Genomic DNA, 16,408 nt, shown 5'->3' on the forward strand with positions numbered 1-16,408 from the left:
ATGGTTTCTTCATCTTGTTTTAGGACCTTGCTACTGACCTCTTTTTACACAGTTATCACTCATACACTGAGTGGCAAAGGTGGAAAGATGTAGATTTGTATTCTAAAAGATAGACTTGGCTAAGATAATGGGGAATAAAAAGAATCGAATGTTGGGGTTGGTGGAGGAGGAGTTGAATGGGGCAGTAGTTAGAAGAGCAATAAAGATGAGAAAGGATAGAGGTAGGAGGAGTATAATTTCATCATGGGTTTCGTGTCATTCTTACTAGTACTGTCCCCCTGACTTTCTTTTTTTTTTTCAATTTAAATTCAATTAGGCAACATATAGAACATCATTCGTTTCACATATAGAGTTCAATAATCATAAGTTGCATGGGCCCTCTGATTTTCATACCTAACGTTTTAACCTTCACATGTACTTACTTTGGTATTAGGCGTATAAACGAGCCTTCCTGAACCTCAGCTTCCTCAGTAATTTTCTGCCTCAAACTAGTTGGGTAGATTAAATAATACAAGCATATAAAGTCCTCAGCACGGTGCCTTTGATTTAGTAAACAGTGTTAGCTATCATTGGTGAATGGTCAGGTTTTCATTTTGGGTAGTTTCCGTTAATATTATATTAGATGTGATCAGATCAATAAATATAGAATATTACAATATGCTATAGCTAATAGAGGCAGTAGTAGGGCTAAACAGGAGGGAGTATTTCAGAAATAATTAAAAGATAAAAACAGAAGAATGTATTCAATAGTTAGATACAGAGGCTAAGGGTAAAGGAGCAGTCTAGAGGAATCCCAGGCCAGCCTCCACGTCCCTCCTCTCTCAGGATCTGTTATAACTGATCTTCACCGTAACCTTTCAGAAGAGGTTAAGAAAAATTGGGGGACAATTTTTTTAAGGCAGAGAAGTTAAATGAATTGCACACAAAAAGAGAAGAACTAGGACTTAAATCCAACTCTGATCAGCTTTAAAACCTGACTCTTCTCACTGTACCTTGTTATGGCTCAGAGGGCTGGGTAGAAAGTGATGTCATTAAAGGATAGACGACAGCAGCAGTAGCAGTAAATCTGTAAAAGAAGACGGGGGCTCTGTTCTAGACAAGTTGAATTTGTTGGCTTGTGAAATATTCAAGAAAGAGCAGCAGGCAGCAAGTCTTTGCAGGAGAAGCTCCAAGCAGAGGTGTAGGTGGGGTATGTCCACATGAAAGACGTCGACATAGAGGTGGTTGAAATCTAGATGGATCAGGTTACCTGGATAGGGTATCCAGAGAAAGAATAACAGCGGAGAAACTGAGGACAGAAACTTTGCTATCCCTGCAGTGTCAGGGGCCAGTAAGGAGCGGATATGGAACTCTCCAAGGAACGAGGAACCCTAACGCGAGATCAGTTTTAGAACCAGGGAACTTAGAGTAAGAACCTACGGCAAACTTCGCCCAGGCAGGTAACCTGATGAGTAAAGGACAGATAGTAAGAAATAAAATACGATTTCAGAAGTAAAAGGAATGAACTGGAGAGTCCAGCTGCTGCTCAGCGCCACCCATTTGCTATCGCACAGGCGTTTAGGCTTAATGTTGCAGAGCTGCTGCTTTTTTTTTTTTTTTCTTCTGGAAGAAACCAAACCTGAATTCTTACCAAAAAATTTCTCCATTTTTAAATGTTACCAGTTAATTTAGATTTTTCTAAAAACAGTATTTGGCTCGAACACATTATATCTGTGGGTTATATTTGGTCTGCCAGCCACTTGTTTCCAATCTCTGAATAGTGTTTTGTTTTGTTTTTTTTTCCCCAAATGAAACCACAGTTAAAAAAAAGCCTAGTGAGAGACCTTATTGACTCCATGGCGATATCCAGATCATTGGTCTGGGTTGATAATCTTTTCCAGCATGGTGAGGACACTGCCACATTGAGGACTGAGGAGTAATTGACAGATGAGCAAGTTAAAGTTAGCAAGGGTAAAGAAAGATGTGTGGGTGAAGAGAGAATGCTTGTGAGGAGGGGGACACAGGGGAGAGTCACAGTTCTGTGCTTTGGTGCATTTTTATCTCATGTTCAGAATAACAGAAATCCTATTTTTTTATTTATAGGATATATTTATTTCACGTTATGTGCGATTGATCTTAATACCCATTTCTTTTTTCATTTGACAGCTGTTCTTCCACTTACAGAGAGAACGGTCCTTTCCTGAACACAGAGCTAGGTTTTATGCTGCTGAGATTGCCAGTGCATTGGGTTACTTGCACTCCATCAAAATAGTATACCGGTACATTTTAACGTATTTCTTGCAAAAACGTCTTGTTTTATTACTTTAATTCAGTTAATACTCAGTTTTGCTTTTCTTTCCTTTTAATTTAATAGAGACTTGAAACCAGAAAATATTCTTTTGGATTCAATAGTAAGTATTACCTTTTAAAAATCTACCAATTCTCAATTTTATTGTTGTTATGCTTGGTGGAAAAAAGGCAACCTCAAAGGTTCCACACATGGCCTCATTCCATTTACATAACATTCTCCAAATGACAGAGCCGTAGAGATAGAAAACAGATGAGTGGGTGCAAGGTGACAGGGACAGTGGCATAGGGGAGTACAAAGATAAAGGGGTAGCATGAGTGAGTTCTTTAGTTCCTTTGGGGTGATGGATAGTTTTCTATCTTGATTGAGGCGGTAGTTACATAAATCCGCACATCTCTATTGTATAGAACCACACATACGTACACACACACCCAAGTGCATATGTGTAAAAAATAATAATAATAATGAAGACTGAATAAAATTGGCAGTCTGGTTAACAGTATGTCCGTTTCCTGATTTTGATATTTTACTACAGTTACATAAGCTATCAGCATTGGGAGAAGCTGGGTGAAGGGTACACGAAACTCTGTGTACTATTTTTGCAATTTCCTGTGGCTCTATAATTATTTCAAAGTGAAATGGTTTTAAAAATTGTCAGTTTATGCCCATGCATTGTTTTATCTTACTGCCCCTCTGTTTGTCAGGGACATGTTGTCTTAACAGATTTTGGACTTTGTAAAGAAGGAATTGCTATATCTGACACGACAACAACATTTTGTGGGACACCAGAGGTAAGAAATATGTTTCAGTTGTTGTTTATATAATCATGTGTAAAATGCAAAAATGAATCACAAAGTGCCCATACAATATTTGAAATCAGAAAAGTAGAATAAAACTCTCATTTCAGAAAGCTTTTAGCCGCTTGTATATATCTAATAATCATCCCTTCAAAACATTTAAAGTTTATTGATAGTATTTTTAATTGTGATTGTAAGCTACCACAGATAACCCAACAAAGATATAAATTATGTTTATTTTTATTTTTGTTTTTTTAGATTTTATTTAAATTCAAGTTAGTTAACATATAGTGTATTATTAGTTTCAGGGGTGGAATTTAGTGATTCATCAGTTGTATATAACACCCAATACTCATTACATCAAGCACCCTCTTTAATGCCCGTCACCCAATTACCCCATCCCCCCATTTGCTTATTTGTTTTTAATGTTAAAAGTTTACCTTAGACTTTTTAAAGCATTTGATTAGATTTTTGATCCTTTAAAAAAAAAATCACTCATCAGCGATGAAAAATGTACTAAAATTGTGGTAATGTTTACACCACTCTAAATTTACCAATAGCCATTGAATTACACACTTTAAAATGAGTAAATTGCATGGTATGTGAATATCTAAATAAAGCTGTTTTTTTTAATAAGCTAAAGCAAATATGGCAAAATATTGACATTGCCTATAATTAGTGGCAGCTATTTTAGTTTCTGTTTTCTTTTTCTTATAATAGAAATATTTTATAATAAAATTAACCATGTGTTTAACAGAAGAAAGTAAAGCAGTGGATATGGAGGAAAAAAAAAACACAAGTCAGAGCGCTTAGGTGGTTCAGTCAGTTAAGCATATGCCTTCAGCTCAGGTCCTGGTCCTGGGGTTCTGGGGTCAAGTCCCAAATCGGCCTCCCTACTCAGCGGGGAGCCTGCTTCTCCTTCTCCATCTGCCCCTCCCCCTGCTTGTGCGCTCGCGCGCGCTCTCTCTCTCTCTCTCTCTCTCTCTCTCTCGCTCGCTGTTGAATAAATAAATAAAATCTTTAAAAAAAAAAGAAAACCACAAGTCAGAATTAATCAGAGAATCTTATCCTCTAATCATGTTAGCTAGCAGAAAATGTATCCTTCCATTTGAGACAATAATAATAATCCTTACAATTATCTTAAAGCCTTGTTATTCTTACTACACACACACACACACACACACACACACACACACACTTAGTTTATTTTAAACTATCCTAATTTTAATGTATTTATAGTGATCTTAGAAGCCAGGTAGTATGTCATCTCTTTTGTAGAGTAATTGCAAATATGATGAAATGTGTGATAAAATGGCTCTCATGAGACTTTTAATCAAGATCAGAAAAGCTAAAAAAAAATGAAGTAAAAATACTTTGAAATGTTTTTTTCTCCTTCCCTTCTCTAATCTACCCTAGCTTTTATATATATTTGTAACCATTCTAGTTTGGTTTGTGTATGAAGAAACATTTTTTGTGAATGTAAATTGAGTTTTTTGAATATGGATGCATTTTTATGTAAATTGTATCTCCTTTAAGTTGATTTTATTTTTTAAATTTTTTTAATTTTAGTTTTTATTTAAATTCAATTAATTAACCTATAATGAATTATTAGTTTCAGAGGTAGAGGTCAGTGATTCATCAGTCTTATTTAATACCCAGTGCTCATTACATCACATGCCCTCCTAAATGTCCACCACCCCATTCTTTCAGCCCTCTCCCCTCCAGCAACCCTGTTTGTTTCCTATGATTAAGAGTTTCTTATGGTTTGTCTCCCTCTCTGATTTCATCTTGTTTTGTTTTTCCCTCCTGTCCACTATGATCCTCTGTTCATTCAGAGTAACTATTGAAAGATGTGAATTTAGTGCCATTGTATTACCTGTAAAGTCACTGTTTCTATATATTGTCTCTGTTCCTTTCTGGTTTGTGTTACTTTTGGGCTCTCTCTCTGCTTAAAGGATCCCTTTTAATATTTCTTGCGGGGCTGGTTTAGTGATCACAAATTCTGGTTTCTTTTTGCCCTGGAAGCTCTTATCTCTCGTGTTTTGAATTACAGCCTTGCTAGATAAAGCATTCTTGGCTGCATATTTTTCTCATTTAGTACCGTGAATATATCATGCCAGTCCTTTCTGGCCTGCCAGGTGTCTGTGTATAGGTCTGCTGCCAGTCTAATGTTTCTACCCTTGTAGGTTATGGACCTCTTGTCCCGAGCTGCCTTCAGGATTTTCTCTTTGTCTCTGACATTTGCAAATTTCACTATTATATGTCGAGGTATTCACCTATTTTTATTGTCTGTGCCTCGTGGACTTGAATGCCTGCTTCCTTCCCCAGATTAGGGAAGTTCTCTGCTATAATTTGCTCCAATATACTTTCTGCCCCCTCCCTTTCTTTCCTTTTCTTCTGTGATCCCAATTATTCTAATATTATTTCACTTTATGTATTACTTATGTCTTGGATTCTGTCCTTGTGATCCAGTAGTTGTTTATCTCTCTTTTTCTCAGCTTCTATATTCTCCATCATTTTGTCTTCTCTATCACTAATTTTCTCTTCTGCCTCATTTATCCTACTATTTAGAGCCTCCATTTTTTATTGCATCTCATTTTTATTGCATCTCATTAATAGCCTTTTTTATTTTCACTTGATTACATTTTAGTTCTCTTATTTCTCCAGAATGGGATTCTCTAGTGTTTTCCAGCTTTTTCCAGCCCAGCTAGTATCTTAAGAATCGTTATTTTGAACTCTAGTTCCGACATCTTACTTGTATCCATACTGATTAAATCAGTGAGTACTGCCTCTTGTTCTCTTTGTAGAGGTGAGTTTTTCCATCTTGTTGTTCTGTCCAGAGAAGAATAGATGAACAAGAGAACAAAATACTAAAATGGCAACGACCCCAGAGAAATAAACACTAAACAAATCAGAAGAGACCTGAAACTGAACCAAAAAGAAATTTAAATTAAAAAAAAAACAGAAAATAATCAGCCAAGTGAACAGAACAGAGCAATACACTGGATCCTGAGTGTATTTTGGTCTGTTTGTTAGAAGAAACTACATCGGATCAAAATTGTAAAGAAAGAAAAAGTTATATATATATATATATATACATACACACAAAAATAAAATACATTGAAAGGGTAGAATATAATTGTAAAGACGAAAATTTAAAAAGACTTTAACAAAAAAAAAGAAGAAAAAAGAGAGAGAATATGATCAGACAAGTGAAGAGAACAGAGCAATATACTAGATTCTGGGTGTATTTTGGTCTGTTAGAAGAAACTACATCACAAAATTGTAAAGAAAGAAATATATATATTTATGTGTGTATATATATATACAAAAAATTAATACAAAAAGGATAGAATGTAAGTATAAAAATGCAAATTAAAAAAGATTTTTAAAGTTGATAAAATAAGAAATTGGTTGAAAACGGAAAGAGAAAAAAATTAAAATTGAAAGACTAAAGAATTGTGGTTTAAAAAAAAAAAAAAAACATGAATTCTATATATACTCTTTTCCCGTAGCGCTGGAGTTTTGCAGTTCTGTGATGGGTAAACTTGGTCTTAGATGGATGTTCTTGCTGTCTGGGGGAGGGGCCTGTGGCAGTGATTCTCAAGTGTCTTTGGGCAGAATTGCACTTAGCTTGCCAGGGGCCCAAATGAAGTAATCTGCTCCAGATTGCTCCAAGTAGCTTTTGTTCCCTGAAGGCTTTCCAGGCCGCTTTAGAGGACGAGAATGAAAATGGCAGCCTCCCAGTCTCCGCCCCGGAGCCAAAAGCTAGGGGCCCCGCTCCTCAGTGCACCTTCAGGGAAAACCAATCAGTCAATCCTGTCTCCCTGGTCTCTGGCTTCACTCCTTGCTCACCCAGCCTGTGACCGACCGTTTCTATCTCAGGCACGCGGCTAGGTTTTGAGTCTCCAAGCTCTCCAAACTGCTGGGATGTGCACCCGTGCCGCTCCTCCAGGGGAAGTGGGAGGGGGTCTTGCAGACATTCCGCCTCTTGCTGGGCTTCCACATCTATGCCTGGGTTTGTGGTATATGGCAACCCTGAGCTGAGAGCCTATTCCTGGGCTCACTGATTGCTGCTGGCTTCCCACTCCGATGCCTGGGAGCTCTGCGCTGCTCAGGCACCCCCGGTCTTCCTGTAACCCTGGGGATCCTCAGACCACGCTGTCCCACCTAGGATTCCGCCCCGTTTCACCACCTGAGCACCTTTCAGGCAGGGACGTCCTTCTCCGGAGTAGACTTCCAGAAGTTCTGATTTTGTGCTCAGCTGGTATATCACTTTCCGGTGCTGGCTGACAGAGGCTCCCTCCACCTGTGGTTTATCTTCCCATATATCGCCTCGGATTCACTTCTCCGCACCTCTACCTTGCAGAAAGTGGTCGCTTTTCTATATGTAGAGTTGCAGCTATTCTTAGATCTCCAGTTGAGTTCTCGGGTGTTCAGAATGATTTGATAGCTGTCTAGCTGAATTCCTAGGGCCAGAAGAAACCAAGGTCTCCTATTCCTGTGCTGCCATCTTGGACTATCTCGAATGTATATTGATAGTATAGTTATCAAAATCTTTAAGTCCTATAGTTTTTAGAGAGGAAACACAAGGGTTTTTTTGGCCATCTAAATCTAAATGTAATCAGAAATTACTAAACCCTTTTAATATATTTTGCTGTCTTTTTGGATCACATTTTAAAAAAAAAACCTAAGAGGAAATTATTTCCTTTTTTCATATAGGAAGAGAAAATATATATATATTAGAATCTTAAATTCAAATTCACCGTTTTATATGTGTGAAATTATGATGTTTAAATGTTTTACAAGTAAAATGTGCATAGCCATCTAATAACTTACATAACTTTTCTAAATAATATGTTAGAGAATTATATAGTAATTACAGTAATTGCTATAGTAATTAATAGTAGTTACTATTATAATTCCTAATAACAATGCAGTTCACATTCTTTTTTCTTTAACTGAAGGGAAAAATGGATTATAATTGCCACGTTAAAAATTCTTTCTTCAAGAGAAACAATTATGAGTAATGACCAGAGGAATTTCTAAAATAAATTAATCTTGTGAAAGACTCTCCCTGCTCCCCCCACCCAATACCTAGTTTAAATAGTATTACAGATTTCTGTATTTGTTGTCCTCTTCTGTTTGCCCTAATTACATCACAGTTTGTGGGGGGAAGTGCTTGAATATGTGTATTTTGAAAAATGTGCCACATGATTCTGAAGGCCTGAGAACCACTGGTGTAGGGTGAGCATACCCTACCAACTAAAAATCACAGTAACAACCTAAATGTGTCAAATTTCTTAATTATTCCTAAATTTAGCATGTGTTGTTTATGAGTTGCTCTGATATTTAATGTTTTCCATAGTACCTTGCTCCTGAAGTAATCCGAAAACAGCCCTATGACAATACTGTAGATTGGTGGTGCCTTGGTGCTGTTCTGTATGAAATGCTGTACGGATTGGTATGTATTTCTGCTCTCTTATTATTATTCCAATATATTTTCATTACTCTGAGTTGTCTCTCTTTTTTAATAATCCCAAGGACTCCTAGATAACACTGATTGAGTAGTAGTAACCTGGTTAAATGAATCCAGAATCACATTGGAGATATATACAAAAGGGAAAACTTTTCCTTTGTTACTGGTCTTTTAACGTAATTATTTCTTTGTCGTAGTAATCACTACTTATACTAATCAGGTATTCTCATCCCACTTGCATTTTTTAGAAGTAGACATTAGCTATAACATTAATATTACTCACTTTCATACAGTTTACCCCGTTATCATTTTGCCCAGTTTCAAAAAGATGGAAGAAAAAGATTTTTGTGTTTATTAGAAGATCATATCTTTTGGGTTTTGCCATGTATTTTATTTTTATAGGATTAATACACTGGTGCTCTCCTTTTTCTGCTGTTGGGAACCCCTCTATTCCCTTTACCGCAAACATGTCTTGATTTTATTGAAAAAAAGAGATATTCACTATGAAATCATTTACCCCAGTTTTTATTAATTGAAGACACATAAGGCCAACCAGTGCTTCTGATTAACGTGTGTAAAGTTGTTTTACTACATGAATTATCCAACCAGGAGTGCCTGGCTGGATCAGTTGGAGGGGAATGTGATTCTTGATCTCGGGGTCTTGCGTTCTAGCCCGACGTTGGGTAGAAAGATTACTAAAAAATAAACTTAAAAACTACATATCATTCCAACCACAAGCAAGCAGTTTAGGCACTTTGGTTAGTTTACATATTCTTATAGGAACAGTACATATTTTTCTTTACACTCTGAGGTGTTTAGAGTAGTGTCTAGAGTCCTTTTGTGATCCCATGAGTGTCCAGCATCCCCATGCTGGGGACCGTGCACTTATCACCCATGCTGCTGCCCCACTAAGCTAAATACTACCATCAGCAGAGACCTGAACTGGGGCTTGTTTTTTTTGGTTTGCTTTTTGTTCTGTGTGGGGATTCCTCCCCCCCCCCCAAAACTGGGGAGTTCTCAGTGAAATCCAACACAGGAGCATGTTAGGGCATTTGTCTTATGTTGCTGACTTTGAATGATAGATTCCTATGACAGCCAACACTGCCTCTTCTTTGCCCTTGCTTATTAAAAGATTTAGTGTTGTGGTTATACTAGTGACTTGGAATGCCTGATATGCCTTCCTTTCTTTAAATGCTGGGTATCTGCTGTCCTGATACTTCTGAATCCTTTAAATTTCTTTAGAGGTCTATGAAAGTGGAAAATACTGTCATTGTATATAAAATGCTGTTGATTGAAAAGGGAACATTTGAAACATATACTTCACTAATGACACATTAACTATTTAAAAATAAAGTTCAATTTTAAAAAGTAAAAACGTTTTTCTTTCCTGTGAAAAAGAAAGTGACAAGCTATATAACTGCCTTAACTTTAAAAATTATTTTTAGTTTAAAAGTTGACAATTAACTGGCTAATCCTCATGTTGAAGCTGTACAGGTCTTTCGGCTGTAGCAATAGGATTGCAATTCTGCCCAGTGCACCCATAACGCCGTCATTACCATAAGTACTTAAGGAGCACGATCTTCAGGTCTCCATCTCTCCTGGAAATCTCTGTTTTAATTCATTTATTCCCAAATCTCAAGAAATTATTTAGTATTTGATCTGTGTTGAATCTCTGTGTGCAGTAATTCTTTCCTTATGCTTCTAATGAGGTGTGGCGGTTTTTGCTAAAACAGATACTGTTACAAGTTTTACAGTTTACACCTGTCTGCAGGGTGTTCTTGAACATTTGGTGAACACATATTGGGCTCCATCCACATGGTGCTGAGTTTTAAATCCTCTTCCCCTTGGAGACCACACTGCAGATGTACACGTGCCCACGAGACCTGTGCATTTCTAGAACTGCCCAGACCCAGACTGATCCCCGTTAAAGCAAGGCCAAATCCAATTCTTTTAACCCCATTTCGGCATAGCATAATTAACACTAACTTTATTTTCCTTCCCCCCACCCAGCCTCCTTTTTATTGCCGAGATGTTGCTGAAATGTATGACAATATTCTTCACAAGCCCCTAAGTTTGAGGCCAGGAGTGAGCCTCACAGCCTGGTCCATTCTGGAAGAACTCCTAGAAAAAGACAGGCAAAATCGACTTGGTGCCAAAGAAGACTTTGTATGTACATCCTTCCCAGTACCCGCTTTAATTTAAGATTTGAAGATAAATTCTTATTTTATGTGGCATTTACTGGGACGAATACAGCTCTTAAATAGCACCATGGAAAAGAAGCATGCTTGTCCCAGCAGTTCTCACCCAGTGTTTATAGGGTTTGAAGCACTTGCATAGGTGGTTTTTCATTTGATCTTTGTAACAGTTCAACCCTGTCCTCTTCACCTCTCCCTCACATCCTGCTTTCACACCCTATTATTTATTTGATTTTCATTTATAAGAATTTTCCTCCCTTCTTTTAAAAAAAAATGTGTGGCATGCCTTTTTTGGTTACCTAAACTTTTAAATCATTTTACTTAACAAGAATTTATTGAGAGCCTCCTGTCTGCATGAGGTAATGCCTTTTGCCTTGAACTAACATTTAATAACTTTTCTTCTGAGAATTTGGTGACACCTCCCTGAGGTAATTATAGAATTTTCAGGTTTGTTTGGTTTTTTAAAAAATCAGGGTAATTAGGGGTGCCTGGCTGGCGCAGTCAATGGAGCGTGCAGCTCTTGATCTCGGGGTTGTGGGTTTGAGACCCACGTTGGGTGTAGCGATTACTTAAAAATAAAAAATCTGAAAAAAATCAGGGTAATTAAAAGGCTCGTGTAGCTACTGGTGTTACGTTCGCATGTCAGTAAATTCATGAACTACTGAGGAACATGAACTTTTAAATTCATTTAAATTTCTCACAAATTTTTGGGGGCTGTTTATCAGTCGTGAACTTGAACTGTGAATAACAAACTTGTCTGCACTGCTGTTCCCCTCCCACACTCCCCAGTTCAGTAGGTTGTTCTGTCAGCTGTTTTGCGTCTGGCTTGGATTCATTCCATAGTCCATTGTTTCATTCGGTCTTGTTAATACTTCACACCTTCTTGCCCCTTGGTCCTTTTATGCATTTCACTGGCAGAAATCCCAACCCTGGCTGAGTCCGGTTATCTTCTGGGCTGCTGAATAGTGCTGAAGAAGTTTGCAGCACTGGCACATTGGAAGCACTGCAAAGCCGCGGTCACTAATCTCTGTGCTTCACGGCTGCCTGGTGGTGCTCCTGTGTTTCTCTAGCTGCTTCTCCTCCTCTCTGTACTAACCATTTCAGACGTTCTCCAGATTTCCAGACTCCTTTTCTTCTTCTTCACTCGTAGCCAGATGGTCTTGCCTCCTATTTTATAGGGAAAACAGAATCAGCAGAGCCAAACAACCTCAGCCTCACTGTCAGATTTGCAGACCTACATGCACCCGCTCGCTGTTGTTTCCTTCTTTCTAATGTGGTGGAAAAGGCCAGTTTCCACCTCTGCACTGGATCCTCACTCCTCATAGGGAACCATGTGCGTGCTTTTTTTCTGCACAGATAACTACTTCCTTTTGTTAGGGGTCCTTCCAATCAATAATTAAACATTATCATGTCTCTTGCTTCTTAAACCAAAACCCCTCAACCATGCTGTCCTGCCAGGTAATACTTTTTCCCTTCACAGCCAAACTGGTTAAAAGTTTCTATACTCATTTTTTCTTTCCCAGTCTCTTCTCCTTTCTCAGTATACCAAAAGCAGCCACTAAAAATTGCTGAATCATGGGCACCTGGGGGGCTCAGTCAGTTAAGCATCTGCGTTTGGCTCAGGTCATGATCCCAGGGTCCTGGAATTGAGTCCTGCATTGGGCTCTTTGCTCAGCAGGGAGTCTGCCTCTCCCTCTGCCTGCCGCTCCCCCTGCTTATCCTCTCTCTCTCTCTGACAAATAAATAAATAAAATCTTGTAAAAAAAATAAAAATAAACTTCCAACACTCTTGTTCCATAGGCTTCGCAACATCCCACAGTCATCTCATGCTTTCCTTTCTGTATTTCTAGGCCCTCTTCCATGATTTCCTGTGTAAACTCCTTTCTTCAACCTGATGGTTAAGTGTAGTGGTTCCTTGTGGTTGTCCTAAACCCTCTTTTCTTCTTCTGTGCTGTCTTCCTGGACGGTCTCTGTTGGCCCAGTGGCTTTGGTTATCTGTATGTCTTCATCTTACATGTTTATAACTCCAGTCCAGACCTCTCTTCTGAACTTGGGACTGATAGGATACCTGCCTATCAGCACAACCCTTCAGATTTCTGGAGGGAACCTCAAACATAGCATGTTCAAAATTGAACTTCTGCATTTTTCTTTTGTGTGCCTCAGTTCAGAAATCTGAGTCATTCTTGACTCCTCTTTCTTCCTTACTTCCATATTCAACAGACAGCCACATCCTGTTGTATTTGCCTCCTAAATCTTTCCCATACCCACACACTTTTCAACCCCCAGTGTGACTACTCTTTTTCTATCATCTTTCACTTCTTTTTTAAGATTTTGTTTTTAGGGAATCTCGACATCGAGCTTGGGGCCCAAACCTACAAGCTTAAATTCAAGAGTTGCACTCTCCACCCACTGAGCCAGCCAGGCGCCCTTATCATTTTCAGCTTATGTTTGGCCACAACAATAGCTATTTTTCCTTAATCTGATCAAGGCTTTCCAGTCCGTTTCCCTATTACAGGCAGAGTGGTCTTAAAAAACAAACCAAAAATCCCCCATATTTGTGACATTCCTAAAACTCCCTCATGACTTCTCATAATCCTAGAATAAAATCCAAAATTCTTAATGTAGACCCAATATGACATGGCCCATTTACCTCTTAGACTTCACCTTGTGTGACGTCCCAACCCTTCCCTGTACTATGACAATAATTTGACTCATTTTCTTGATCAAACTAACCTCTTCGCCATGTCAGGACCTTCGTATTCTGTCTGGAATGTTCTGCCCCTCATTTTTTAGATGACTAATTTTTACTCATCTTTCAAACTTCTGATCAAACATCACTTCATCTCCAAAAAGTCTTTTTAAGCCCACCAAACTAGGTTGGATCCTGCTTTATACACTCTTCTGTCACCTTGCAGGGAAAATAACTGGAATCAGTAATGTGCCAGCTTTTGATAATATCCAGAATAGAATTTTTTTTTGGTGCAATAACTCATTAGTTCGATTTTACCTCTCCCATTCAGACAGTAGTTACAATTCTTTGTGCCTATGCAGAGCTTTATTCTTTTCTTTTTCTTTCTTTTTTTTTTTTTTTTTAAGATTTATTTATTTGAGAGAGACCAGGCGGGGAGGGGCAGAGAGAGTCTTAAACAGACTCCATGCTGAATGCAGAGCCCAACACGGGGCTTGATTCCACAATCCTGAGGTCACAACCTGAGCCAAAACCAAGGGTTGGACACTTAACCGACTGTGCCACCCAGGCGCCTTGTGCCTTATTCTTTTCATACCTCTTTTATTTCCATAGTTTCCACTAGTCCTTAAAATAGCCTGTGAAGTATCTAGGATAGAAATGTTAACTCCATTTTACCTACAAAGAACTATGACTGTGAAGATGATATAACTTAAGTTGGTCATTCTGAGTAACTGTCTTTCCTGTCTGCTCTGGTAGTCTCTCTACTACACTGTCTTGCCACATGAATACCATAAACATGTACCTAAAAAGAATTATTGAGGGACAAAGTGTGGTAATGGTTTGGCTTCATATAATTTTTCAGTGAGTACTTGATTATATTTTTCAACGTTAGTAAAAAATGTATGTATTTCTTTAACATTCTAGCTTGAAATTCAGAATCATCCTTTTTTTGAATCACTCAGCTGGACTGATCTTGTGCAAAAGAGGATTCCACCACCATTTAATCCTAATGTGGTAAGTATATATCCAAATCGCATTTTCTAAAATAGTGAAATGTAGAACTGTAGCTTATCATAATTTTAGCAATAGATCTCAGAAATCTAATGTGAATGAAATTGAATCAGTACCAATATTTGAAAAATACGCCTCTTGGGGTTGTCTAGGACACTGATAACTTCAAGATGACCAGTAAAATTATAGTTATATTACATTGGTTAAAGTATCTTTTAACGTAGTAATTATGAAGTGTTTCTTTGAAGCGTGTGTAAGAAAGGGATGAGCTTATTACATTAAAAAAGATGCAAATTAAAGTAGCTGAGGTTTTAAGTAACATTAATGCACATTTTTTTTCTAGATTGATACAAAACCAGGCACAGGCAAACATAAATGGTAATGTAAATTGTTAGATACCTTTTTGGAAAATAAAATGTTCATGTTAGCTTGACTTGTTAAACCAACTGATGGAAACATTTTACCTAAAGATTTTTCTTTTTAAAGAGGAAAGCTTCATTGAAGAACTGTTTACAGTATTAACAATGCTGAAAATTTGGGGAAATAAATACAGAACAATAGGGAAATTTTTAATAATTATCAATAGGCCAATAATGATGTTACTAACTATTGATAGCTTTATCTATAGGCATATACTTTTATGGATTATAATATGTAATTTATTCCTCATGCTACCAAGTTACTACTATTACTGTCCTTCTTATCATACATGTTTTATAAATGAAGAAATGGAAAGTCAGAGATGCCACATTGCTGGATTAAAAAGTTGCAGAGCAAGGATTCAAGTCTGTGCCTCATTTCAAAATCACTGTTCTATCTATGCTTTCTTATGCTTGATTGCCTTTTCTTGTTAAGTGAATGGTAATAATAATAAATGTAAAAATGAGCAGGCACTTAGAAAATCCTTACAATGTTAAATAAAAACATGACAATCCTTATACTATCAAATAAAAAACGTGGCAGTTTTTGTGACGTATTATAATAGCAGTAAAAATAACACATAATGAATAAAAGAGAATATAATATAAACCAAGATTGATTTGGGGTGGTGGGATCATAGGTGAATTTTTTTTTCTTTTATTTAAAGTGTTTTGGTGTTGTGGAATTCATGACATACTTTTTTAGTAAATTAGTGCAGAATAAGGAAATCACTTCAGGAAAGTATTATCTAGTCTACTCATTTTGTTAAAGGTTTGTTTCAGTGCATAGCTTATGACTAGTAATATTTAATAGGTGTGACATTGTACACCTATTAACATAACAATATTTGTAGATTGCCTTATTTTATATAGCTTATCCAGAAGTGACTCCATTAAGGATAATTTCTGTCCCCAATTTCTAGAGTTTGCAGTAAGAACCTAGGACCTTTAAGAATTATTTTATTTTTCTTTTTATATTGAAAGTCTTACTGAGCTAAGTTATCCTCAAACAAATATGTCATCAGGCACATTAAAGAGTTAGGTACTCCTAAACAGTACTGGAAATGGAAACAATGTTGACTTCAGAGTCAGTACCTCCATTGGATCTCCACTCTTTTTTGACTAATTAATTAAATTTTTTAAAGCAAGATCCGCAATCGAGAAGCCACAGAAGAAATTGGTAAATTTGGACACATTAAATTTAGAAATGTCTACGTAGTAAGAAAGAAAAAAAAACACTGCAAATAACAAACTGGGGGGGGCGCCTGGGTGGCACAGCGGTTAAGCGTCTGCCTTCGGCTCAGGGCGTGATCCTGGCGTTATGGGATCGAGCCCCACATCAGGCTCCTCCACTGTGAGCCTGCTTCTTCCTCTCCCACTCCCCCTGCTTGTGTTCCCTCTCTCGCTGGCTGTCTCTATCTCTGTCAAATAAATAAAATAAAATCTTTAAAAAAAATAAATAACAAACTGGGGAAGATTTCTTTAACACATAAAGCATTCTTACAAGTCAGTGAGAAAAAAGATCAATAAC

At 37.4% G+C, this 16,408-nt stretch overlaps 1 protein-coding gene across 11 annotated transcripts in view; it reads left to right on the forward strand.

The window, feature by feature from the left end:
- LOC100475793 (serine/threonine-protein kinase Sgk3) overlaps window positions 1-16,408 on the forward strand; it is a 166,861-nt gene that overhangs the window by 146,749 nt on the left and 3,704 nt on the right. For 8 of the 11 annotated variants that reach the window (XM_034668143.1, XM_002916376.4, XM_011221205.3 and 5 more), the window contains 6 exons: window positions 2,146-2,258; window positions 2,354-2,390; window positions 2,992-3,078; window positions 8,453-8,548; window positions 10,574-10,729; window positions 14,372-14,461. In XM_034668143.1, the coding sequence (XP_034524034.1) occupies window positions 2,146-2,258; window positions 2,354-2,390; window positions 2,992-3,078; window positions 8,453-8,548; window positions 10,574-10,729; window positions 14,372-14,461 (579 nt within the window). Of the gene's footprint in view, window positions 1-2,145; window positions 2,259-2,353; window positions 2,391-2,991; window positions 3,079-8,452; window positions 8,549-10,573; window positions 10,730-14,371; window positions 14,462-14,801; window positions 14,837-16,408 lie in introns of all 11 variants that reach the window. The other 3 variants (XM_019796554.2, XM_034668144.1, XM_011221209.3) reach the window with 3 other exon arrangements.

This window comes from Ailuropoda melanoleuca, chromosome 9, assembly GCF_002007445.2.
Source record: "Ailuropoda melanoleuca isolate Jingjing chromosome 9, ASM200744v2, whole genome shotgun sequence".
NCBI classification, from domain to species: domain Eukaryota; kingdom Metazoa; phylum Chordata; class Mammalia; order Carnivora; family Ursidae; genus Ailuropoda; species Ailuropoda melanoleuca.